General features: G+C 40.4%; 1 protein-coding gene across 3 annotated transcripts; it reads left to right on the top strand.

The window, feature by feature from the left end:
- Nucleotides 1–6,996: 6,996 nt before the first annotated feature.
- Nucleotides 6,997–20,133, top strand: LOC307022536 (H-2 class I histocompatibility antigen, Q10 alpha chain-like). 3 transcript variants are annotated; one of them, XM_079655358.1, is made up of 12 exons: nucleotides 6,997–7,190; nucleotides 8,162–8,434; nucleotides 9,125–9,409; nucleotides 13,325–13,609; nucleotides 14,068–14,205; nucleotides 15,359–15,385; nucleotides 15,466–15,495; nucleotides 15,762–15,800; nucleotides 16,621–16,668; nucleotides 16,954–16,992; nucleotides 17,790–17,837; nucleotides 17,934–20,133. In XM_079655358.1, exons 1-12 carry the CDS (start codon nucleotides 7,136–7,138, stop codon nucleotides 17,990–17,992), a joined length of 1,326 nt encoding a protein of 441 aa, XP_079511484.1. In that variant the 5' UTR covers nucleotides 6,997–7,135; the 3' UTR covers nucleotides 17,993–20,133. The 3 variants fall into 3 exon arrangements, with proteins under 3 accessions (XP_079511484.1, XP_079511485.1, XP_079511486.1); XM_079655359.1 differs by lacking the exons at nucleotides 15,762–15,800; nucleotides 16,621–16,668; XM_079655360.1 differs by lacking the exons at nucleotides 16,621–16,668; nucleotides 16,954–16,992.
- The last annotated feature ends 7,081 nt before the right edge of the window (nucleotides 20,134–27,214 follow it).

The raw sequence follows: 27,214 nt of genomic DNA, 5'->3' as shown, positions 1-27,214 counted from the left end.
GCTGTAGGTGCGTGCGTGTGTGTTGTACAGTGTGTAGGTGTGTGTGTGGTACAGTGTGTACGTAGATGCAGCGGACAGACAGGTCTCAGTTGGTTTGTTGTCCTCTGCTTACTTTTAATAACTGTAGGGGGGGTGGTATCCAGTCTCTGATAGTGTTACGTTATTATGAGAGTGCTCTGTTTGATTCTGAAATTGTATATATTTATATATATGTGAGTGTGTGTGTGTGTGTGTGTGTGTGTGTGTGTGTGTGTGTGTGTGTATGCCACAGATGTGGTATCTGTGGCAAGTATATGCCACAACCATGCCACAACTTGCCGTGGCAAGTATATGCAACAACTTATATATGCCACAACTTGCCGTGGCAAGTATATGCCACAACTTGCCGTGGCAAGTAAATGCCACAAGTTAAGTGTTAAGAGAAGGTTTACGGTAGCTGCCACTCGCCTTCCGTGGCAAATGCTGATATTTAAACCTGTATTTATCGCGTAAAATGTCGCTGTTTTGGCATGACTTTATCGGACTGATCTGTACACAAGACTGATGATCTGTTACTGATGGTCCGATCATATTTTTCAAAAAGATTAAACATTATATGTTCTATAGATTTGACTTGGAGAACGTGGTTTGTTAAAATAAATAAACGTGCTATTTTTATGATAATACTCAAGATATATTATTAGTAAGTTGACATAAAGATCTAACATTGTTGACCAGAGGTGGGAAATAGGCCAACTTGTGTACTCAAGCACTGTACTTGTGATTTAGAAATAGCCTACTTGTACTTTAGTTGAGTATGTAAATGGTATATTACGTAGTAGGTTACTTACCCCACTACAATTCAGAGGTAAATTGTGTAATTGTAGCCTACTCCCCTACATTTATTTAATACGCTACCTTTAGTTACTTACTACAGATTCTGATTAATGATGATACATATAATCAAGTCTTAAATCAGACTTTATAGTTTCTCCTGGAGTAAATTCACAAGATACCCTACTACAGTATACAAAGTCATTAAAACTAGCTGCACCCTTACCAGATTTGAGAACACTTTCATGATCAATCATTATAATGAAAACATGTAATATGCACTTTAAGTATATTGTTATGCTAATCATTTTGCGCTTTTACTTGAGTAACATTTTAATGCATGACTTTTACTTGTAACAGAGTATTCCAACATTTAGGTTGGCTACTTCTACTTTTACTTCACACTAGAACCGCCAGGGGTCGCTGTATAGCCTACCCTAAAACCACCAACGTGTCAAATGAACGAATGCATTGGTTTTCAAGGTACAATATTATTTTATTTATCATACTAGAACACAATGAGTGTTGCCACTACTCGCCGTGGCATGTGCCTTGGCATTTGTGGCATCTCCCACAGAGGCCACTACTCTGTGGCATCTGTGGCAAGTATATGCCACAGATGCCACAACTTGCCGTGGCAAGTATATGCCACAACTTGCCGTGGCAAGTAAATGCCACAGATGCCACAACTTGCCGTGGCAAGCATATGCCACAACTTGCCGTGGCAAGTATATGCCACAACTTGCCGTGGCATTTGCGCATGCTGAATGGGAGTTGCCACAAGATGCCAGAGTTAAGAGAAGTTTTACGGTAGCTGCCACTCGCCTTCCGTGGCAAATGCTGATATTTAAACTCGTATTTATCGTGTAAAATGTCGCTGGACTATCACAGGACTGATGTGCGATCTCTATTTTTTTCAAAAAGATAATAAATTATCATTTATATTCAATTTTACTTGGAATAGCCTACTTGGTTTGCTAAAATAAACAAACGTGCTATATCTATGATAGTAGGCTAAACATAGGCCTATATTGTAATAAAAAAAGAAATATTGGCAAGTGAGCGTTGCAACGCAAGCCCTTGGCAATTGTCGCTTCTTGAGGGGAGTTTCCACTGCTTGCTACGATAACCAGGTGTATTGTTACTAGTAAAGACAAATAATTAAAAAATAAATATCTGTATTGACACAGCAACGTGTACAATGGTGTTATTAGACTTGGCTACAGACTTAGGGCAGCTGTAACTGATTGCATTTGCCACTGCTAGTGAGATGCTAAGATTTATATTTTATAAATGAGGCAAAGGACAGTTATATTTGATTGTACACATGTATAAATGTGTTATTTTAAATCCAGGCATATGTACTTAATTTGTATTATTTTCGTTGTTAATAAACAGATTAATGTCATTGTATCTGTTTTGTTGTTTAATATTTTAATTCTGGTTGAACATTTTTATTTAAATGCTTCAGATTATTCTTATTAGATATTGATATCAGTGAATCTAAACAAACCATGTTATTCCGTTAAGACAATCATGACAGTATATTAAAAATCGAGACACAATGCATGCTTTTTTATCCACCCTTTTATTGCATTTTGAAACTGGCGAACAATTTATATTGTTCGAGTTCTTGACAGAACGCTGAGTCATGCTCATCCGTCTCCCCTTGCCAGCTTTTCAGTGCTTGTAGGCTTTGCGCTTGGTTGTCCTTATCCTTATAGCACAAGTAGGCTATTTCTAAATCACAAGTACAGTAGGCTACTTGAGTATACAAGTTAGCCTATTTCCCACCTCTGGTCAACAATGTTAGATCTTTATGTCAACTTACTAATAATATATCTTGAGTATTATCATAAAAATAGCACGTTTATTTATTTTAACAAACCACGTTCTCCAAGTAAAATCTATAGAACATATAATGTTTAATCTTTTTGAAAAATAGAGATCGGACCATCAGTAACAGATCATCAGTCTTGTGTACAGATCAGTCCGATAAAGTCATGCCAAAACAGCGACATTTTACGCGATAAATACGGGTTTAAATATCAGCATTTGCCACGGAAGGCGAGTGGCAGCTACCATAAACCTTCTCTTAACTTGTGGCATTTACTTGCCACGGCAAGTTGTGGCATATACTTGCCACGGCAAGTTGTGGCATGGTTGTGGCATATAGTTGCCATGGCAAGTTGTGGCATATACTTGCCACAGATACCACATCTGTGGCATATACTTGCCACAGATACCACGGAGTAGCGGCCTCTGTGGCAGATGCCGGAAGTACTTGCCACTGCCTGCAGATGCCACGAAATGAGCCAGGCCCTACTGCCAAAACATAGGAAGCGCAGTATTTACGTGTAACAAGAACGCGGATATCTTCAAAATCTTTAGCAAAAGAGTCTTTCAAGACATCCGCGGTTATTTAGTTAAAGAGTAAAGCAGAATTAAGTGTTGAACAGTGTTGTGTAAAGTAAAAATTCTCCGTCAGCTACATAAAAGTAAGAACACCTGCCGACAGTGAAACGCCCCTCCTTACTGCAGAACGTCTCTCATGGATAATGTGCAGCGGCGCGGTCATTATGGGGAAAAGAACACCGACAGGCTGATCAGGAGCCCAACGCGAAGCGGAGGGATCTAGATCGGCATTGCTTTTCAGCCAAACTGTATACAGTTAAATTGAACTGACTTCTTTGTGCAGATGTGAGCGTCCTTAACAACGGTCAATAAATCCTTGACAGCGGTCTGTCTGTTCCAGTCTGTTCTGGATTAACAACGTGTCACGTGTTCTGAATTGAGTATTCAACAAAGCCATGTAATAATGTTTTTTTAACGGACGTTGTCTGATTATATAATTATATGCGCGGGCCGCTAGTGTCTGTTGATCTCCAGATTAACAGCAGCATGAGAATAACCTGCCGAAAGTGCAGATGCTCCATGGCGAAGGCTCCGCTAGAAATTGCTGGGATTTGCGTTTTTACCCCCTTAATGTCTGACCAATGGTTGAAAAGCATTTCCGAGCACATGACTTGTGTTTAAAGTTTATAGTCCGTTTGAGTTTTGCCTGTGTGAACGCAAAGCGAACCTTCTGAAAAATGAAACAATGTAACAAACTGTGCTCTGGTGCGCACCAGAGAGCGGATTATTAGGTGTGAATGCACCCTCGACTGAAAACACTGACCCATATTTATTTCTGTATTTATTCATTTATTTATTCATGTTTTATTCCTACATTTATTTATGCTTGTATCCATTTATACTTATGACATGTTCCGACCTCTATATAAGTGAGGATGAGCTCTTTTGATTCCATCGTGTCACCGGGCCTGGGTACAGGAGGGGTAATATGGTTCTTATTATACATCCATGGGTATTATGAGCGTTGTGGTTCAACGGTTCAACCGATCTGAATCGCTTCCTGAAGCAGTCACGTGGTATCGACAGTTAGCGAGGCTTCGTTTGTCATCGATGACGTCACTGGCCCAAAACGATACAAGCCTCGATACATGCTTCACAAAAAGCTTGGGGGATTACTCGAAACATGCTCTGAAGCCTCGGCGCAATGCGTAACATCACTAATAGTAACGTTACTGGCAGGACTGTTGATATTGATCCATAACAGAAACGAATGCGCAAGTATCAGCGAACCCCCGTTCGCTCCTCTCTCCCTCCACCCCGGTACCCAGCACCGTAAGACGTAGTGTTGAGTTGCATTAGGTAACGCGAGATACGGCTGATACTTGCGCATTAGTTTCTGTTATGGATCAGTATCAACAGTGATGTGATGTGACTGACGTAGCTAACATTAACTTTAGCTAACGCCGGTCACTCACCAAGACAGCTGCCCTGTTCTCCACTGATTCTCCTCACACCATAGCTCCCTCAGGGAGAGAGAGGAACGAAGGGGGAGAGAGAGATGTAATACGGTTTCCTGATAAACGTTTTGTTTGATAGGCTTCAGCTGTGGAGAGTATGTGCTGCAGGGAGGTGGATGCACAAAGCACCCAGGAACGAAAGCTAGCTCCGGTCCTTTTCCTGTTAGGGAAACTGTGGACTCATTGTCCTGACAGGCTGGAGTTGCACAAACACAAGCTCACCATGATTTAAAAATGGTGAAATGCAATGTAAAATTACCGAAAAAATACCAGCCCACAAAATCACAACCGCTCAAACCAACTACAAACTACTACCGCGGATTGGGCAGAGAAGGATTCCGAGAAAGTTGCTCCCCCATGTGACGTAATATTACGCGTTTGACATATGACGTTAAAAAAAGCAGTTTTTAGTAGCAGAGCTCAAAACTGCTCCTTTCCCTCTAAATTCCTGCCCTTATGTCTCGTAAAACATATCAAATCCGGCATTAACTTTTTTAATTGTAATTTTCATGCAAGGTTAAGCATAAATCTAGTAAAAAAAAAAAACCTGCAAGTTGCTCTTTAAGATATTCATTGCTATCGGGATGTTAAGAGCATTCAATAACAAAAAGTGTATCTCGAGACGGTTTCTCAAACTTACCTACCCCACCATCCAGTAGCCAACTTTAGTAAATGTTCTAAGACCACATTTGCTTGAAGTAATGAATTAAAACTATTTGACTTAATGACATTTAGGTCTATCATTTTTAAACGAAAAAATTATATTTCACAGTGAGGTATTAGTAGGCCTAATAGGAAGCGTACGTTTGGTTACTGTCTGACAAACCTCACAACCTTATTTAATATAATCTGCCTAGTAACTTGTTTCGAATTATTTCATTGGATGATTTGCGCAGAACACCACAGCACAGCAGTTCATGCGCAGCAGTTGTTATCCGCCTTTTGTTTTTGCCATTTATGTGGCTCAGTTTACAGCCAGCTGGAGGTGGTAAATTCACTGTAGACGGTTGTATTTGTGAAATGAAGGTTAAAGATATGCCTTAACGTTTGTTACAAGACTGTACATACAGATACATATACCATATACGCAGACGTTATAGTCAATGGTTACAGCAGTTAGCTTTTTCTGGTTTAGCTTAGTACATTCATTAGTAGCCTTATCTTTAACAATGTATATTAGAAGACAGAAAGTAACTCCCTGATCTATTTTACAATGGTGACTTCACTAATGTCCCATTGTTTTTACTGTTGTAGTAGGCTATACAGAAACATGACATACTACATAAGTATTTGAAACAGCATATACTTCAAGTATAAAATATAAAAGTACTCATTTGTAATACTGGCTACTTTACTATACAGTCTATTGTATTAACAGCAAATGTGTTGTTGTAATTATAACTACTTCATAGTACAGTACAATGCACTTATGGTTAAAATCAAGTTGCATAACTTGAGCTACGTTTTTATTATAATTACTGTGAAATGTATTATGTTTTCGTCATTATTACAACAAATACACACTTGCAGCTGATAACACTGGCAATGTTTGTTTTTTTGTTAAGACTATTTAAAAAAGATCATGCTTCAAAAAAGTGGTGGCTCCAAATAAGTGGGGGGACGGCGATCCCCCGCGTCCAACGACCACTACACCACTGCTTATAGTTTACTCTGTGAAAATCACGTTTGTTTATAAAATCTTATAAGACTAACAAACTAAATAATGAATACGCTCTTAAATGAATGTAGTGCAGTAAAAGGTAAAGAACAAGTAGAATACTTCCATTTGACTAAAGTAGCCCTTCAGTAAATATACTTTCTTACTTTGATGCATTAAAGTGTTATCATCAGAACATGGTAAAGGAGCAGCTAGTTTTAATGACTTTGTGCAGGGCAGCTTGTGAATTTACTCCAGGTGTCTGTCTTGTGTATATTATATTTCACATCATTAATCAAAATCTGCAAAGTAACTAAAGGTATTAAATAAATGTAGTGGAGTCAAAGTACACCATTTACCTCTGAATTGTAGTGGAGTAGAATTACACAGTAGCATCAAATGGAATTACTCAAATACAAGTCCCTCAAAATTGTACCAAAGTACTTGAGTAAATCGACTTCGTTAATTTACACCACTGCTTATTAGTAGCTATCAAAATGCTGTACTCCCGATTTTATATAAAAGATAGGCGATTTATGGTTTCTATATTAGGAATATGGAACTACAAGAACTATGAATGTCTGTAAATGTAGCGATACGTCATTTAACCGTGTAGCCTATCCCAATAAAGTGTTTACGGACAGCCCATGAATGCACCATGAGCAGAGTGCGACAGAAGAAGCAGGAAGCAGCAGCAGGGAGCGGGCAGTGAGCAGCAGTCTGCCTACGGGTCGTTTTACATTCGGATACAACTTGACTTTTAGAAACGAAGAGTGCCTAGTTCGACGCGAACATGTATTTCCTCGCAGTATTTGTGCTTTTGGGGACAGGACTGGTGGCAAACTGCGGTGAGTTAAGAGTTTTTTGAGACCTTTATGTAAGTCAGGTTGAAAGTGAAAGCAAAAAGAAACGAGGTTGTGACGTCGTTTGAAATTCGTTTTTTCTGTTCATTTCTTTCGTTTAATTTGTTAGAATAGAAGTTTAGTGTCTTCATTGGTGGTAATACAAAAATATTCTGTAGCTCTAGTACATAAATCTAACAAGAATTGGATTGAGTTTTTCATGATTGACAGCTGTTGCTTATTGAAGCTGTGGGTACAACATGGCGTTGGTATCCTGTTAATCAAGATAAGCCTTACGTTTCTGTGAATAAAATTCTTTAAACCTTAAAACATAACGATTTTTTTTCCAATGTTTTTAAGTTGTTTTTAAAAGAGTGAACATTTTTAGGACGTCCCGAGTAAAACATGTAAACAGTCTTAAACAACATAACATGTATCTTTGGCATTTCTGTAATGCAATTCTTATTAAAAGACATGTATGGCAACACTGCCAAAAGCTTTTTCTCAGATTTTTAATGTGGTCGTTTGTTTCCCGGAAGTATCACAGGAAACCATACAACTCAGTTATATTTACTGCACTTGCCTTCACATTAAACAACACACATTTCACAATTTATAAAAAATAGTTGATACGTTTATGAACAGAATTGATTAATTGTGGAGGTCATTTTTCTCAAACCAAAACACGTCAACCTCCTCATTTACAAGGAGTTGCTGTTTGTCTAACTACACTGTTTGCACAATTGTAAGGAACGTATAATATGAATTCTCATATCCTGAAAGCCATTATCCATTCAAGTTTATTCCACTTGTAGTAGAAAAATATACATACAAATGATGATATGGTCAAAATACTCACTTGTAACAGTGTAATTGGATGGATGAAGCCCATTCGAAACCTAAGAGTCAAATCTACATACCTATATCGGCATTGTCTAATACACATATGTCTGTCTTTCCCCCTGTGTGACCCTCAGAGATGCATTCCCTCACCTACATCTACACAGCCTTCTCCAAACCTGTGGAACTCCCGGGCCTCCATGAGTTCACCGCCATGGGGCTGCTGGACAACAAGATGATCGACTACTTTGACAGCGATAATCAGAAGAAAGTTCCCAAACAGGACTTTATGAAGGAGCAAATGCCAGTAGAATACTGGGAGAAAGGCACACAGTCCCGCCAGAGCAAGCAGCAGTGGTTCAAAGTCAACATCGACATCCTGATGAAACGAATGAGACAGAATGACTCGGGTTAGATCCACGCAGGAGCCAAAATGCTTATTTATAATAACATCATCCATGCAACTTTCGGATTCCCCTGTACCATGGCACACATGTTTTACCATTTCCATCAAAGTGCACCTCCTTACTAAACAGTGCTAGATTTTTTAGCAATTGTTGCTTGGGCGATTAGCAAGTGAGACATTTGAAAAGAACATTTGTAGAATCCAAACAATTACTTCTAGCCATTGAAACACTTTTTTTTATTATCAAAGTGATTGCCAGTGTCTTGCTTGTCTCTCTCTTCCTGCTTTAAGTGAAGAGTTAGCAACAACAACATGCTAACTTAAGGTGGGTTGCCTATTTAAGGGGGACCAGTTGTTCTTATTTTAGTGACACGCTGCTTTGACTAGCAACTTGTCCTCCAACAACAGGAGGTGTATTTTAATTATAAAGAACATGTTTTTTTTAGAGCACAGTTCAGTTTTTAATTATTCCATTGTTAGTTGACATAGATTGCCATATGACATTGTCTCGTATTGATAGCAGGAGCATGAATTGAATCAAATTTTAAAATAGTTTACTGGCAGACTTTTTGATCTTAGTAAATGCGTAAAAGGAAATAGAGTTTTGTAGTAGACAGACTGATGTCTATATATTAAACCATATTCTTGTTATTAGGCTCTTGTCTCACTGTCCCGCCCCTCGCTCTCGTTACAGACGTCCACATTCTGCAGTGGAGGCATGGCTGTGAGGGCGAAACGCAGCCTGACGGTAAGCTTCAGTACCGCCATGGGACGGACATGTACAGCTACGACGGGACCGACTTCCTGTCCTTCGACGACTCCCACTCCACCTGGGTGGCCCCAACCGCCGCGTCAGAGCCGACTAAGAGGAAGTGGGATGAAGTCCAGGTTCTGAAAGAATACACCAAAGGCTACCTGGAGACTGAGTGCATGGACTGGTTGAGCAAGTTTGTGGAGTTTGGAAAAAAAATTGACGCCAGTATGTATGACCTCAAATTATTTATATTTCTGTTCTAGATATTAGAAATAGCTTTTGTAACATAAGGATCTCTTTGCAAATTGTTAAACTGACTAGCCTTAAAAACAATGGGGTTTCCACAAATTCAGCGGAGGGTTGTCTAATCCCAGAATAATACATATGCCTACTTTAAGCAACATTTGGCTGCCACTACACTATCATCAAATTGCCATCATTGTATATGAAAGCAAACCATCTATATTTTAAACACCTATTTAGGTCAAAACATTCGCCATAATTTGACTGGTGGTAAAAATATATTCTGAAGTTTTCGCCTATCACAACACATTTAAGAATACTAGCCTTTTTTTTAAGACAAAGATTTTTGCCAGATCCCATTTTCTTTACATTACATTGCATTTAGCTGATGCTTTTATCCAAAGCGACTTACAATAAGTGCATTTGACCAGGAAGATAAAACCTTGAAGAAAACAGAATCATATAAGTACATCAGGTTTCATAGAGCCAAACATTTCAAGTGCTACTCAACTGGCTTTAGATAAGCCAGTCCTTTATTAGTATATAAGTGCTTTGTTAGTAATTCAATCGCTCGAAGTGGAGTCTAAAGAGATGAGTTTTCAGTCTGCGCCGGAAGATGTGTAAGCTTTCTGCTGTCCTGATTTCAATGGGGAGCTCATTCCACCATTTTGGAGCCAGGATAGCAAACCCACGAGTTTTTGCTGATGGGAACTTGGGTCCCCCTCGCAGTGCGGGTGCAGCGGGCTGTTTAGCTGATGCAGAGCGGAGTGCACGTGCTGGGGTGTACGGTTTAACCATGTCCTGGATGTAGGAAGGGCCAGATCCATTCGCAGTATGGTACGCAAGTACCAGTGTCTTGAAGTGGATTCTAGCAGTTACTGGAAGCCAGTGAAGGGAGCGGCGTGGTGTCGAGAATTTTGGAAGGTTGAAGACCAGACGAGCCGCTGCATTCTGGATGAGCTGCAGAGGTCGGATGGCACATGCAGGTAGACTAGCCAGGAGGGAGTTGCAGTAGTCTAGGCGTGAGATGACGAGAGCCTGGACCAGAACCTGCGCTGATTTCTGGGTCAGCTGGGGACGTATCCTCCTGATGTTGTAAAGCGTGTATCTGCAGCAGCGGGTTGTAGCGGCAATGTTTGCAGTGAAGGACAGTTTGTTATCTAGGATCACACCCAGATTCCTTGCAGTCTGAGTCGGGGAAACAACAGAGGTGCCGATGTTGATTGTTAGGTCAAGAGTGGGACAATCTTTTCCCGGAAGGAAAAGCAGTTCAGTCTTGTCAAGGTTGAGCTTGAGGCGATGAGCAGACATCCACTGAGAGATGTCTGCTAGGCAAGCAGAGATGCGTGCGACGACCTGGGTCTCTGAGCGGGGAAAGGACAGAATTAGTTGGGTGTCGTCAGCGTAGCAGTGGTATGAAAAACCATGCAGGCTAATGACAGACCCGAGCGAGTTTGTGTACAAGGAGAAGAGGAGGGGACCAAGAACAGAGCCCTGATGGACCCCTGTAGTTAATTGACAAGGGTCGGACTCGGACCCTCTCCAAGTAACCCTGTAGGTGCGGTCTTTGAGGTATGAGGTGAGGAGGGAAAGTGCAGTGCCTGAAACTCCAAGTTCTTGGAGAGTGCGAAGGAGGATCTGATGGTTCACCGTGTCGAATGCAGCAGACAGGTCCAGAAGGATGATGCTTTAGCAGTGTGCAGTTCCTCAGAGACAGCAAGGAGAGCAGTTTCTGTTGAGTGACCTGCCTTGAAACCAGACTGGTGCGGATCCAGAAGGTTGTTCTGATGGAGATAACAGGAGAGTTGTTTAAAGACAGCGCGTTCAAGTGTTTTAGACAGGAACGGGAGGAGAGAGACAGGCCTGTAGTTTATAACATCAGACGGGTTGAGAGTGGGTTTCTTTAGGAGAGGGTTTACTCGTGCCTCCTTGAGACTGTTTGGAAAGTGACCAGAAGTTAGAGAAGTGTTGATGAAATGGGTGAGAAACGGTAGAATATCAGGAGCGATAGTCTGAAGGAGGTTTGAGGGGATAGGGTCCAGAGGACAGGTGGTAGGACGGGCAGAGGTAATGAGGGTAAGAACCTCACTTGGAGAGAAAGGGGAGAAGGAGGTCAGTGTGTGGGTGAAAGGTGGGTCTGGTGACCCAGCGGTGAGTAAAGGTGAGTCAAAAAAAGAAGAGCGAATATCAACCTTTTTTTCAAAGTGGTTAACAAAGTCGCTTGACAGAAGGGAGGAGGGGGGAGGGGCTTTGGGGGGGTCCAAGAGAGTGGAGAAGATAGAAAATAGTTTGTTGTGATTGGACTAGGGAGATTGGATCTTATCTTGAAAGAAAGTGCTTTTTGCCTGAGAGATAGAAGCAGAGAAAGAGGAGAGGAAAGCCTGATAGGTTAGGAGGTCGTCATGGTGTTTGGATTTCCACCATTTCCGCTCTGCTGCCCGAAGGAAGGTTCTATTAGCACGCAGTGCGTCATTTAGCCAGGGAGCAGGAGGGTACTGACGAGCCGGCCGAGATGTGAGAGGACAGAGAGAGTCCAGAGAGGATGAGAGAGTAGAGAGGAGAGTTTCTGCAGCAGAGTTTGGAGGCAGGAGTTGGAACGAATCAGAGGAAGGGAGGGCTGAGAGCACCGATGAGGCAAAGGTAGAGGGGGAGAGGGAACGAAGGTTGCAGCGGACAGGTGCAGAATTAGAAGAGATTAGGTTGTTATGTTTGGAAAGGGGTAGAGAGAATGAAATGAAGAAGTGATCGGATGTGTGAAGCGGGTTTACAGAGAGGTTAGAAGTAGTGCAGTTCCTTGAGAATATGAGATCAAGGACATCGCCAGCGTTATGAGTTGGTGGGGATGGAGACAGTGAGAAAGCAAAGGTGGTTAACAGAGATGTTAGTTCAGATATCTTCCCTGTCTGGAGGTTGAAGTCTCCGAGAAGTACAACGGGAGGGCCAGTTTCAGGGATGTGTGAGAGGAGATTGTCTAACTCCTCCAAGAAGTCCCCCAAGGCGCCTGGTGGACGGTAGAGAACAACAATGGTTAATTGTATAGGATAGGTTACTGTGACGGCATGGAATTCAAAGGTGGAAGGAGTGAAGTTAGGTAGCTTGAAGAGGGAAAAGCTCCAGTTGGGAGAGAGCAGGAGACCAGTGCCACCTCCTCTGCCAGAGGGTCTGGGTGTATGGGAGAAGGAATATGCTGTGGAGAGAGCTGCTGGGGTGGATGTGTTGGATGGAGTGATCCAGGTCTCCGTGAGAGCAAGGAAATCCAGAGACTGCAGGGAAGCGTAGCCAGAGATGAAGTCAGCCTTAGGAACAGCTGACTGGCAGTTCCACAGGCCCCCTGAAACGAGATGTTGGATCTCAGTGGAGCATGTGGGATAGACGAGAGCAGGCCGGTTAAACCGATTAGGAGATACACGGGGCCAGTGATAATGCGAGAGGACACATGAACAGGAATTGAGAAAATACACATGATTATAGCATGAGGGGCTAGAGAACCAAAGAGAATTGAATAAAACAAAAGAAAACACCAGCGATACTTAGCTCAATCAAAGTAGGATTTGCCTCCTCTTTGCCTCCCTCGTGACTCCAACAGGACTCCAATGTCTTTGTCAGTCTTACTCCAACAGGACTCCAATGTCTTTGTCAGTCTTACTCCAATGTCTTTGTCAGTCTTCGTCTGGCTGAAGTTGATGCTCCAGGAAAGAGCCACCTAAGATGGACACCTGATTGCTGAGTTCTCACAGCTGTGGGGGCACGCCCCTCTAATTAGTTAATTAGAACTAAATACAATAGGCCTGCTATTGGGAAAAAAAATGTTTGGGAAAATACTTTAAATAATTATTTGGACTGGTTCAAAATGAAAAGCCTGCAAATATGATCTGATGTTATGGTTTCTTTTTCCAGTTCCTCCAAAGGTGTACGTGTTTTCAAAGAAGGCCACGTCGGAGAAGAACATCATCCTGTCGTGCATGGCCACCGGTTTCTACCCGAAAGACATCTTGCTGCAGATCAAACGGAACGGCCGTATTCTAACCAAAGAGGACGGAGTGTGTACAACAAAAACTCGTCCAAACGGAGACGAGACCTACCAGAGAACAGACGGAGTGGAGATTCTGAGGACTGACATGTCAACCTACACCTGTGAAGTGAAGCATGTTGCATCAGGAGTGCATGTTGAGAAGCAATGGGGTAGGAAACTTTTTCTTGCCTTTTTTTTTTTTTTGAAGCATTCCTCGCTGATGTTAATTGCAGAGGGTGGCAATGGACAAATGATTGAAATTAGTGAGGCTATTCTCAACTAAAAATACTAATAATTGTTGACTAATTGATTTGATGGATCTGATTATCTCGAGGAAGATCAAATGCAAAAGCACCAAATCTTGTTTTTAATAGAGATGTGCTAAGAAGTTTTTTAGATTAAAGTCATTCAGCAGGACAAAGCATACAAAAATGATTCATTCTTAATCGACTACGACCGGAATAACCTTTGAGTCAAATGAGTGAGGGAGACCTAGAAACACCTTACAAGCCAATGCTACTAACCACACTCGAATTGCCTAATATCAACAGAAAGATTATTACATTTTATATAAGGAATAGGAATGATTTTGAAATTGTAAAACTAGTGTATTCTTTTATTTTTTTAGATCATACACTTCCTAGTGATTCAGGATCCAGCATTGGCGTATGGGTAGGGGTGGTGGTGGTGGTGGTGGTGCTGCTCCTGCTCCTGCTCCTGGTCGTGTTGGCGGTGCGCCGGATTCTCTACAAAAAAAGAATGCTCGGTAAGTGCAATATCTAGCAACTGTCTTCCTTCAACAACAAGATACCTTTCGATGGAATATTTATTTTCTGTAGAAGAAAATACAACATGTAATTTGAGTGAGTGTTTATTGAACAAAAACTTAATTCTAATATTTAGGTTTAAACTTTCTAACATATTACATGTGCTGTTTTGAGGGCATTGCGCGATGAGTGTTCTCATCAGAGTCCAATGCTGGACGATTCTCACTCAACGATTGCCATCTTAGCTGCATCACGGAAGTTACGCAACAACCCAGGATTATGGTTTCTTTAGTAAACAGGGCCTCGTGTTACCGCAAACAATCGTCTGTAGCTATCGTTGCTAGCTATCGTTGCTAGTACGACATGCAGTGTACTAAGGGCAGTATCTAGACTTAGACAAAGCATTGGTTTTACAGTCTTGTCAGCCATGAGCAAGGATGTGTTGTGTGAGATCGTTATAAAGTGCAAAGGTCTGTTATTATTATGATGTTCTTCAAAAGGGGATCAGAGGTCACATTGAATAGCAGTCCTGTCAATCATTATCTGGAATAACTGTAAACCTTAATCCACTCCACAGTCAGTTGACCCTGCTCACAGCCGCTCAGCTCTCATCAGATCTGAAGTTTCTCCCTCACAGGGAGCTTCTGTAGGGCTCTGTTTAAAATATCTATCGTTCTGCTTCATATCAAACTTTATTTGCACGATCCTATGATAATGAAACTTAATATTTCATGCAAGAGAAAGAAAGACATTCTCCGAAAATGCTGCTTTCCGCCTCAAAAATGTACATTTCCTGCTTTTCTTATGCCTTTGAGACACTGAGATGGTCATTTTGTTACTTTTTTCTGACATTTTACTGACCCAACGATGAACTGAAAAAATTATCAAAAGATTCATTGATTTAAAAAAAATGTTTTTAGTTGTAGCCCTTATTTATATTCGGTCAATCAATTAATAAATTAAGTTTATTTATATAGCCCAGCATCACCCATTTGTCTCAGTGATGTTGACTTTATCCATAATCATTACTATGTGTTAACATTGTCTTTATTTGTACACAAGTGGGAAAAAGAGCAAAGGTAACTCATTCATTTTCTGTTTGAATAAAAACATTCAGGTAGCAGCAGATTTTAAAATGTCTTCTCTTTGCAGGGGGAAGCAGCAACAGTGATAGCTCAGGTCAGTGTCTCTGTCCACTCATTCAAATCTGGTTGTGTGTGTCGTCACGTGTGTGTTTTAACTTTATCTTTTGTTAACAGACGAGGCACTTCAGACTGTTACTACCAAAGGTAAGTGCTTATGGATTTTATACGATTGTACTAAAACGTTAAAGATAATTATATAAATGATATTATTGGCTGGATGAGAAGAGAACCCTCTGGTCGCTTTGCAAATACAGTTAAAAGGTTTATTATAGAGTAGTATGGTATTAAAAAGCATAATATGTAGTTAAAAATATAATGTTTATGTTTTTTGTGTTGATAGGCCTGAAAACAGTCATACAAATGTAAAAAAAAAAAAACAATGTAAATAATGTGTGTGTGTGTGTGTGTAGGCGACAATGACATTGAGGCATCTGAAACTCTTATGAAGGGTAAGTTTGTTTTCGTTTTTTTAAAAGATGTGAAAAGACGTGATGTTTGCATTAAACTACATTACATTCAAATATATAGTCATAAGAAGATAATCAAGTGATTCTTTTTAACAGGGAAAGGGGGATCCTACACTTACTCACAGCTCCTGATTTGTAAACAAGGGCGGTTACATAGTAAACATTTTCAACCTGGTTTAATATTAAGCTAAATACTGGACCGGTGTATCAAATTTTGAGTTCGAAAATAACAGCTTTTTAGGGAATATAGACCCTAATGATTTAAATAGGCCCAGTGAAAGGGCAGTTGTAGTTATTATTAAGGCAATAAGTTAGACATAGCTCGGTGAGTCATAACCACTGTGACATTGCAATCAGTGTGATGCCATCAGCACAGGTTGATGATTTGTAGATTGCCACAACATGTCATAATGCTAAATGCGGGTTCATTATAAGCTTCCACCCAGGCGAGACAACCGGAACTCGACTGGACTCTAAGTTTGACCTCACATTCTGTCACATTTTGTTCATTGAATAAATAGATCGCAGTCCAGACAGCACAGTTAGGATTTGATGAGTTGGGGGAAAATGTTGCAGTGGCCAAACGGTGGTACTACAATGTTTCTGTGAGTCTGTGATGTCATTTCGGGCAAAGAAAACTTTGTTGTAAATACATTTCCTTGGAAAACACTTTTATAGCCGTTAGTTCCTCAATGGATGCAGGAGATCCAGGGAAGACCCCGGTATATTCTGCTCTCGAGAGTCAAACCCTGCCTCGAACGCTCCACCCATTCTGCATATAAAGATTTTCTTTTCTCCACAGCCTCATACGAATCTGTCGACAGTGCTGGCACTAAGGACTCTGGCGTCCGTAAGTATCTTCATCCAATGATTTAAAGCTGCATTGAGCTTCTATGTCATACAAATGTAAAAAAAAAAGAGATGATTTAGTGTGTGTGTGTGTGTGTGTGTGTGTGTGTGTGTGTGTGTGTGTGTGTGTGTGTGTGTGTGTGTGTGTGTGTGTGTGTGTGTGTGTGTGTGTGTGTGTGTGTGTGTGTGTGTGTGTGTGTGTGTGTGTGTGTGTGTGTGTGTGTGTGTGTGTGTGTGTGTGTGTGTGTGTGTGTGTGTGTGTGTGTGTGTGTGTGTGTGTGTGTAGGCGACAATGACATTGAGGCATCTGAAACTCTTATGAAGGGTAAGTTTGTTTTTGTTTTCTTAAAAGATGTAAAAAGACGTGATGTTAGCATTAAACTACATTACCTTCAAATATATAGTTAGATATTTTTTGTGTGAGGTAGGGTGATTGTATATAGATGTGTTAAATCAAGCAGGGGGTGACCACCTAAGGTGCTGAAGTATCATAAGAAGATAATCAAATGATTCTTTTTAACAGGGAAAGGGGGATCCTACACTTACTCACAGCTCCTGATTTGTAAACAAGGGCGGTTACATAGTAAACATTTTCAACCTGGTTTAATATTAAGCTAAATACTGGACCAGTGTATCGAATTTTGAGTTTTCCTTAAACCCCGCCTCCGAGCTTTCGTCTGAGTCAAATGAATGGAGAGGGAAAATAACAGCTTTTAGTGAATTTTTTTTTATGCTAAATGCGGGTTCATTATAAGCTTCCACCCAGGCGAGACAACCAGAACTCGAGTGGACTCTAAGTTTGACCTCACATTCTGTCACATTTTGTTCATTGAATAAATAGATCGCAGTCCAGACAGCACAGTTAGGATTTGATGAGTTGGGGGAAAATGTTGCAGGGGTCAAACGGTGGTACTACAACGTTTCTGTGAGTCTGTGATGTCATTTCGGGCAAAGAAAACTTTGTTGTAAATACATTTCCTTGGAAAACACTTTTATAGCCGTTAGTTCCTCAATGGATGCAGGAGATCCAGGGAAGACCCCGGTATATTCTGCTCTCGAGAGTCAAACCCTGCCTCGAACGCTCCACCCATTCTGCATATAAAGATTTTCTTTTCTCCACAGCCTCAGACGAATCTGTCGACAGTGCTGGCACTAAGGACTCTGGCGTCCGTAAGTATCTTCATCCAATGATTTAAAGCTGCATTGAGCTTCTATGTTTGTAGTTGCTTTAGTCGTTTTAAATATGACTTCTGTTCATCCCTGCAGCTGGTGGCACCCCCAGCCCCCAATCCAGCCCCACATCCAGCATACAAGGAGGGAAATAACTCGGATGAATAATGATCAAATATTGTTGTCCAACTCAATCGACTCTTATTAGCACTCGGAAGAAAACCACTTTGACAACAATTGAATTAAGATGATAAATAACTTAAGGCTGTTATAAATTCTCCAGGACTATAAAGATGTTTTTAATTCAGTGTATATATATATTGCGTGTACTCAAAAGCGGCAACTGGTAAATACACTGAATTAACTGAGGCAAACCTAAATTAGCCTCAATGTTTTAGCCTGGATTAAAGAAGTATATAATGCTTTTACCCTGGATAGAAATTAGTACACAATGTTTTTGTTGGTGATTTGCAGGAAATATTTAGAGCCAAAAAAAAAGTTCTCATGTACTGCTTTTATGCTTTTAATACTCTGCTTAGCAAAACATATTATGGTTTTATTGAGTGTGCACATTTTAGAAAAATGTTAATGAAAGCGTTGAATGTGTAGCTTCTAAAGCGGCAAGATGCTTTTCATTGTACTTTGACACAGATTATTTGGTAATTAACATGTAACCAGTTCATAAAAGATTTGTATTCTTGGTGGGATTTGTACATACAATAATTATTAATGAAGTATAATCAGGCAAATGTTATTTTATCTTTACATTTTAATGTGTTTACTCAAGTGGCGAGCCGTGACTTTTATACCTATACCCTCCCCCTTCCCTCTTAAAAAGAAGAGATATTACGTCACAGCGTATACTTCAGCAGAATATCAAAAGAAAACGGCCCGGGTTGCAAAACGCATCAATGACAGCGACCCTCTACCACACAAAACAACACCATTTATATAAACACCTTTCATGACAGGGCACCCACAGCCAAGTAACAATTACAAATGAATTAAGTCGGCACGGCGGCCCACATTGAAAATGACTTAGGCCTAACTTTGATGATCAAATCACTTAAACACAAAGTCCATCCTCCTGTCTTTTTGGATGAAGCACTTGCGGGTCATTCAGCTGATCCTTTGTCCCTCCAGTTTATCATTGTAACTCAATCTTGAAAATGACTCGGTTAATAATTTCGCAACGATGTCATCACTATCACTAAAGTGAGCCATCATGAACGAACTTATGCTAATCATAAATCTATCGATCATAAATCTATAGATTAGATTTTTGATTCGAAAATAATAAAAGTAGGGTAGACATGTGGATATTATCTGGCTGAACAGAACGTGCATTTATCTAACAGGTTCGTTTTCCACAGACCTTATTTCGAGCTATTTTCCAAAATCCTATGGGAATCCGAGCGCGGCTTACTTCCGGGTTTAAGGACGCGTCACTGCACCATTTGCATAGACCTCACAGCGTGCTGAACTTGTCATAAAGTCCGCGAAAATTATGCCCGCCCATTTAGAGGGAAGATATGATTGGTCAATTGTACTGTCATTTGACATTACTCTCTCATTGAGTTACTATAGCTGGCCCTCTGTGAATGTAGAGAGGGACCAACAAGCCCTCCCGTCTTCACATAACTCGCAGAGGCAGCATTTAACCCTTCACATTCCAACAGAAACTGAACCGGCAGATTCGAAGGATTTATGTCTTTGGAAATGTTATTTTAAATACAATTAAATCAAGTTATTTTGGTAAAACTAATGAAAAATGTAAAAACTAAAAATATTTTAAAATATATTTAAAAAATAAATGTTTGTTTTTTTATGTTTTCAAATATTATTTTTTAGAATATCTTAGGCCCTCACAGAGGGCCTAGACGGCCCTGACGGCTCGCCACTGGTTTACTCTTTTGGGTCGTATTCAGGGTTATGATAAACTGTAATACATTTGCATTCACATTTATTGTCTTGAAAAAATCTAACTCCAGACAATTACATTGTTTAATTTTTTAGGAAATTGAAATATTTGTACTTAATGAATATGACTTTCCATATTGAAATCTCCATTATGCCTTTGTGTATTTAAAAGGTTTGTACCCTTAAAGACTCCATTGATTGTTAAGACATTAGTGACACTTATTAGATATTTGAAGCTTCTGTCTAAAAAGTTACATTATGTATGAAACGTTCTTTCTGCTATCTCCTGATGCTGAGTGCTTTTTTTTAAATGTTTAAGCTACAAATACATGTGTCCTTCACATTGTGTACAATTGAAATAAATCCTGTAACCACCTTTGTTGAATTTGAGTGTTTATTTAGCTGTACTACAGTGTGTGTGTGTGTATGTATATATATATATATATATATATATCAACATATATATATATCAACATATATCATATATATCAACAAACTGCTGATGTTAGAGCAGCAGACCTTAAAGCAGTGGTTCCCAAAGTGGGGGGCGCAGAGGCATGACAGGGAGACCAGGAGAAAAAATGGTTATTTAAAAAAAAAAAGATTACAAAAGAAAGAAAATCATAATTGGAAAAATTATTGATTCGAAAAGAATGATACAGTACTATTACATCTGGGCCTCTGTGTTTCATTAAAGCTTGGCTCTGTGTGTGTGTGGAGCGGGCCATTTTGTGTGTGTGCGCGAGCAAGAGAGAGAGCGCACCGGTACCGGAGATCGTAGTTGTCAGCTTCTGGTGCTAGCGACAGTGCTTGAATTGAGCCGGTACTCACCGGTACACAGTACCGGCACTTCAGATTTTTACCTATGTGGTACCGGCACTTCTTACTGAGTACCGGCAAGGTACTCTCTACATCAGGGGTTCCCAACCTTTTTCACCCAGGGCCCCCCCAAATGACTCCTGTTGGAATTTGCGACCCCCCAAAACTTTGAAACTTTAATTATCGCTGTTGCCGATCTGCCCCCTGCCCGATCTGTACTGTGCATGTGCGAGATAGTCTGCCATACTGGACAACTCCGTACGGCAACCCAACTAGGACACTTGACACAGTGGCGTTTGGCAAAGCACAAAAAGAAAATGGATTTAACTTCTGTTTGACAGTTATCATACTGAATAAATATTTACTGTGAATGTATGCAAAAAATGTATGGCATATAGCTGTCTAACAGAAGTTAAATGTATGTCTCACTTATTCTGAGAATGTACTTAACCCCAAATAAAAGAACCCAATAAAAAGAGTTGTTAAATAATAGTGAAGTCACGTTGTCATAACAATAACTCATCTCTCCCGGTTTTTTTGTGTTCTTTTTCTGCTTTGCCAAACGCCACTGTGTGAAGGGTCCTATTACAGTTGCCGTATGTAGTTGTCCAGTATGGCGGACCATCTCGCACATGCGCAGTACAGATCGGGCAGGGGGGCAGATCGGGTAGTGACAGCCGTGCCTGGTAACAGCGGTTACCCCCACACACACACACACACACACGGCAACATCGGTAATTAAAGTTTAAAAGTCTCAAAAATGCTACAACTACTGTCACAAACTGGATGAATGTGAAGTATTTCCTTAAAGGAGGATGAAAGCGTAATTAAGGAGCACTATTGGAGTGACTTTGTTGGTTATTGGACTCAGGATTAATGAATTTGGATGCCCGCTGTATCAAGAAATTAAAGGACGGCGCAAGTGGAAATAATTCACAAAGGGATTCAACTGTTTAAAACACATGCTCAAAGTAAGCCGGATTTTGGCGATGTGTTTATGTGGATTAAAAAATCGTAAATAATCTACAAAATGGAGGAGACCGATCTGATCGGAGCAACTGTGACAAATAATCCAACTGAAACCGACACTTTACGCGCAGAAGAAACATTTATATTAAAGAAAAAATGATAAATTTCTGTCTTTGTATGTTTTTATTAGCTACTAACTTGCAAATGTATGCATCATATTTATTTCAAATGTCGAAGAACAGGACACTTCAAAAGAATATACTATGTCTAATAAATAAATGGTAATATGGTTGCATAGGCCTGTATAAAACAAAAATGAAAAACTGGCATATTAAGCAGGTAAATCAAATGCTTGTCTGCCATGGAACAGGTAGCAGAGAGAAGACGAGGTTCAAGTAGGTTCATTAAAGTGAACCTTGGGCTTGCATGCCCGCAGCCAGGGATGGAATGTCCGGTGTAATGTGAGTGACAGCCAGTCTAAAGTCGTTGTGAACGTCCAGTGTGTTGCGTGCTTTTGTTTTGATGGCAACAAGTGCGCTGAAGGCTGTTTCTGATAGATATGTTTCTGATAGATATGTCGTACTGAATGGGAGTATAATCCTGGTCGTGGCATGCAGTGTGATCTTTGGAGCGAGGCTTGGTCCTTTGAGAATCCAAAACTTTTTTAATCCTTTTTCCTGGAAGTATTTCTTTGACAGCGAGTCAGCTTGGATGTCGGTGAGCTCATCTTCGCAATCCAGGTATTCCACATCCTCAACTTTGGCAATAAAGGGATCTAAAACCCACAATTCCTTGGAGACATACTCGTCTATGTCAGCGAACCGTGATTGCATTTCCGTTTGCAGTGCGTTCATATGGCGGATGAACTCGCGACGTACAGACACAGGCACCGCTTTGGGATTGTTTCAGCAGTAGTGGAAACTGTTGCAGCTCCCCCCTCTCCATTTTCCCGACCCTGTACTCCAGTTTGCGCACAAATGCATCATTGGAGAATGTTGGACTCCACGCCTTGCAGACGCTTGTTTGTTTCATTGTAGAGACTGAAGATGTCGGCCAGGTATGCTGTTTTAATCCAGAATGGCTCAGTCACTTGCTCTGACAGTGCGCGGTTACGAGTTTGTAGAAACTCTTCAATTTTTTCCTTCAGTTCTACAAAGCGTGCCAGAACTCGGCCGCGTGAGAGCCAGCGCACCTCGGTGTGCAGGACGAGGGTTTGGTGCGCTTCATCCTCGCACTCACCCCTGGCCGAAATGTCCTTAAAGTGAAGTCTGAGTACGAAATATATCTCAAATAATGCACTGTCATTTCCCCACGTAAACATAACAGTCTGCAATTAAATGGTTGTGTCCTGTGCGCTTCACTTCCTCCTTGGCGCACCGGTAACTTTCTCCCCCCAAAAAAGTCAGGATAACGGGTTAGTATCTCGTGCGCACGAGATACTAACCCGTTATCCTGACTTTTTTTTTTCTCTCTCTGTTTTTTTTTTTTTTTTTTCATGTCCCTTTAGGGGCTCCGTACATTTTGGATCAAATTTTAGATAAAAAAAAACACATTCTCAAAATGTTTGGCATTTGGCTGCAGTGTTGCAACACAAGTGAAGATGGGCTGAAGGGAATTCTACAAGGACAGGAAAGCCTCATCCCACATGCACAGCTGTGCACATGTCATCATTAACAGACGTCGTTTAAGAGTGACGTTTGAGTGAACGAGGACATCCCAATTAATACCTGAGGACTCCTCTGTCCTTGCGCCCATCCTCGTGTCTCTCGCTCGCATCTTACTAGCTAGCGGAGCTAAGATGCAAGGAAGGGAAGCGAGTGAGGGAAAGGAGGAGTCGAGGAGGGGTATTGGGATGAGTCTAGAGTCTTTATTCAAGCATCAAAGCTTGAGAGGGAGAGAGGACAGGAAGAGGGAGCTTAACGAGAGAGATGAAAAGGAAGAGTCAAGAGAGGAGGAGAGGAGATGAGATCAGGAGGAGAGGAGAGAAGAGGAGGAGGAGAGGAGATCAGGAGGGGAGGAGGAGGAGAGGAGATGAGGAGGAGATGAGAAGGAGATGAGAAGGAGAGGAGGTTCCACTCAGCGCCCTCTGGCTTTCATTTGCTGCTCCCTTGTTCTTCTCTCTCCACCCTATAGCTTCCTCCTCTCACTCCTCCTTGCAGCCTAAGAAAAAAAACGTTTAAAGAGCATCAACATAATCCAAGCATCCTCCACTTCCTCAGAGGCAGGAACACCTCTGCTGATCCGATCACGTTTATCAGATTTGTGTTTTTATCCACCAAATAATCCCAGGTAAAGGGATCATTCCTGCTCTTCAATAAACACTTTAAAGAGAACTCCCTGGAGAATGCAATGTTCCATCCGTTTCAGGGGAACACATGGCCTTCAGACCATGACAACGAACTGTCTCTGCATTGCTTTGAAAAGTCCTTTGAGCACTATGATGCCCTTTTCATCAGTGTTATATTATTTCAATTGTAAGTATAGTATGTTGTTCTCACAGTTTGCTCTTGTTCTTGAATGTAAGCATCATTTGTTTATTGATCTTGTGTTTTATATTAAATTGTGATTGTTTAAATGTTTCAGGTAGAGGGGTTTAAAATGTACCTCTTCCTTCACTGTTTGTCATTTGTTGTCTGTTATAATTTTTTTAATTGTGCAAAACCATTAAATAACTTTTTTTTTAAAGAACACACCCTTTAACCTGATCACCCTGGTGACCGGGGTTTGTTTGAGCAGCTTTGGTCTGTATATGACTGAAAGACTCCTCGTGACAGAGTTCTCGCTCTACTAACTGCTCATGGCTGAGCTGCTGCAGCTTCAAGGAGAACACTGTGTGTAATCTTGAAAGTGATTTCTGCTTCTGAACAAACTTCAACAGGTTGAAGATCAGACTCCTGGGCCTCGAGGCGAGCAGAAACACTCAGCTGGGAACACTCCCCTTTCTCTGACATCTCATCACAGTAGTGTGCTCCTTTTTCTTACATTACAGGCCTTTTACCTGACCCTTTTATCCAAGGCAACTTATACATTTCAATACCACAGACATACCTATGGGAGGGGGTTACGTTGACTTCTAAAGGACACTTTGACATGTTGAGTTCAGGGGCTGCTGACCTGCTGATGGCTAGAATCCAAAACTGCTCTTCAAATGGCCTGTTGTTTATTTTGTCTACATCAGGGTTAGATGTATGTACTTGATGGAAATGTAAGCACTTAGAATCAGTTACCAATCTTTTTTTATTATCATTTTGGCTTTCTTTACCTGTTAATGTTTGTGTCCATTCACCCAAGCAAAGGTGGGAGAAGTACTCAGATCTTGTACTTGAGTAAAAGTAGAAGTACCAGAGAGTAGGAATACTCTGTTTCAGTAAAAGTGCTGCATTAAAAATGTTACTCAAGTAAAAGTAGAAAAGTATTATCATCAAAATATAGTGAAAGTAGCGACAGTAAAAGTAGTCATTGTGCAGATTGGTCCATTTCAAAATAATATATTTGATATGTTTTATAATGATTGATCATGAAAATGTTCTCAAAGCTGCTAAAGGTGCAGTTAGTTTGAATGACTTTGTATACTGCAGGGTAGCTTTTGAATTTACTCCAGGTGGAACTAAAGTCTGATTTAACACTTGATTATATTTCACATCATTCATCCACATCTGTGAAGTAACTAAAGTATTAAATACATGTAGTGGAGGAAAAGTACATCATTTACCTCTGAATTGTAGTGTAGTAGAAGAACAAAGTAGCAATAAACTGAAATACTCAAGTAAAGTTCAAGTATCTCAAAAGTTGACTCAATGTAGATGTAGGGGAGACCAGGGACAGTTGTAACTCTTTTGGGGGTTTCCCCAATAAGTAAAAAAAACATTTAGACTAGGATAGCCATTTTGCTATATTATACATTCTCAATGAAACAAACATCCTCCAACAAACAATGCACAATGAACAGAACTTAAAACAGAACATCAGATGGAATTAATCTTATTCACAGTTGTGGCAGGTGTAAAAGTCACTTCCATCGGTGCAGTCCTTGTGTGCCAGGCTTTACAGGAGCAACACTGCAGCCAGATCTCCTTGGACCTGGAGTAGCTTTCCAGGCACGCAATGCAGTATTGAGCTTCATCTCCATCAGATGAGTCCTGAATCTTCTGCTTCTTGTTGTTTTTTTGTGTTGTTGCAGAAATTCATTTTTCTCTTCGCTTTAGACTTGTTGCGTTAGACTTTTCTCAGCTTCGAGTAGATTTTTTTTAGGAGTGTGAGGACTCTTCTTTTTCTCCCCTTTGTGGTCCGTGTTACAACCGTCCCAGGACCACCATGTTTTCACCCCCTGTGAACCTGCCTGATTGCTAGCTTGACCCATATTTAGCTAGTTATATTTTTAGCTTACAAAACAGTGATTCTAATAATACTAGTTTGGATTCCTAGACATTTGACCTCAAGACAGTATACAAAAAAGATCATATAATTTTTTTACATTTTTTACCTCAGAAACACACTTTTGCTGATATCTTTCGCGAGAGATTTAAACGTGGCTCCTTTTTTTCACAGCGTCCTTTCGATCTAACTGAGCATGTGCAGAGTGAGTTTCATCACTCTAGCTTGTTTGTGATTGGAGATATTGAAGGCGTTACAACTGTCCCGTGTTACAACTGTCCCTGGTCTCTTTAGTTACGTCTTCCCACCTCTCTGACCCTAAGCATTAAAAACGCTGTAATCTTTTTTTATTATTATTGTAATTTTGCTCTACTGTGACATACTGTACCGTCTGCAACAAGAATGCAACATATTAGTTTAATGATCTGAATAACACTAATGCATTTTTTCTTTGCATTAAAGTATATGTCACAAAGTAACAAAGTATTTGGACATTGTAGTACAGGTAACTTTAATTAAGTACCCTTTCCGCCAGTGTAAGTGTTAAAGAGAGCTCGGGTGTGTTTGGTACAGTGTGTGACCATAGACTGTGTGTGACTGTAACATGCTGCTCCACTGATAGGAAAGAACAGGGCTGGAACTCCTGACGTCTGTTTATGGGTCCTTCTCACTTTGGTTAAATGGATTCCTTGCGTCCCTCACTTGCGTCGTTTCCCTGTGACTAGTCCCTCCCACCAGGGAAGCATGGAGAGACGCAAGGAAACCACGAGAAGCAGGAAAATGAGTTTTAAGAGCAATGGGACGTCCTTTCCTCCGGAGCGTCACGTGAAGCGACGTCCGTATGTGATGACGCTGCACAGCTGATCGTCTGACAGCAGCTCTGTCCCCGTTATTTCCACATAAACCTCTGTTAGTTCACATTTAATGACACAAACAAATTTTGTATCATCTGTTGTAGACCCAAATAAATAAAATAAAATAAGAACTAATTCTCAAAAAAGATAAACACCATTCTTAAAATGTATAAACAAACAATAGTTTGATTAATATTGATTAGAGTGCACAAAATAAATAAAATAATTCAGAGAAGAAAAAGAGATATGTTATCTATCAAAACCCAGTTAGATTAACATTCATTGGATTGCACACTTTGTTTGTTTGTTTGGATATGTAGAAAATTAACATTTTAAAAATAGCACTTAATGACTGACTGAATGGAAATTACAATAAATGAAAATGTAAAACGAAAAAAGCGATCATGAAAATGTTTCCAAAAAATGAATAAAATGATTTTT

The sequence above is a fragment of the Notothenia rossii genome (genome assembly GCF_949606895.1).
Source record: "Notothenia rossii genome assembly, chromosome: 10".
Lineage (NCBI taxonomy): Eukaryota > Metazoa > Chordata > Actinopteri > Perciformes > Nototheniidae > Notothenia > Notothenia rossii.
This window is presented reverse-complemented; position numbering and strand designations above follow the sequence as displayed.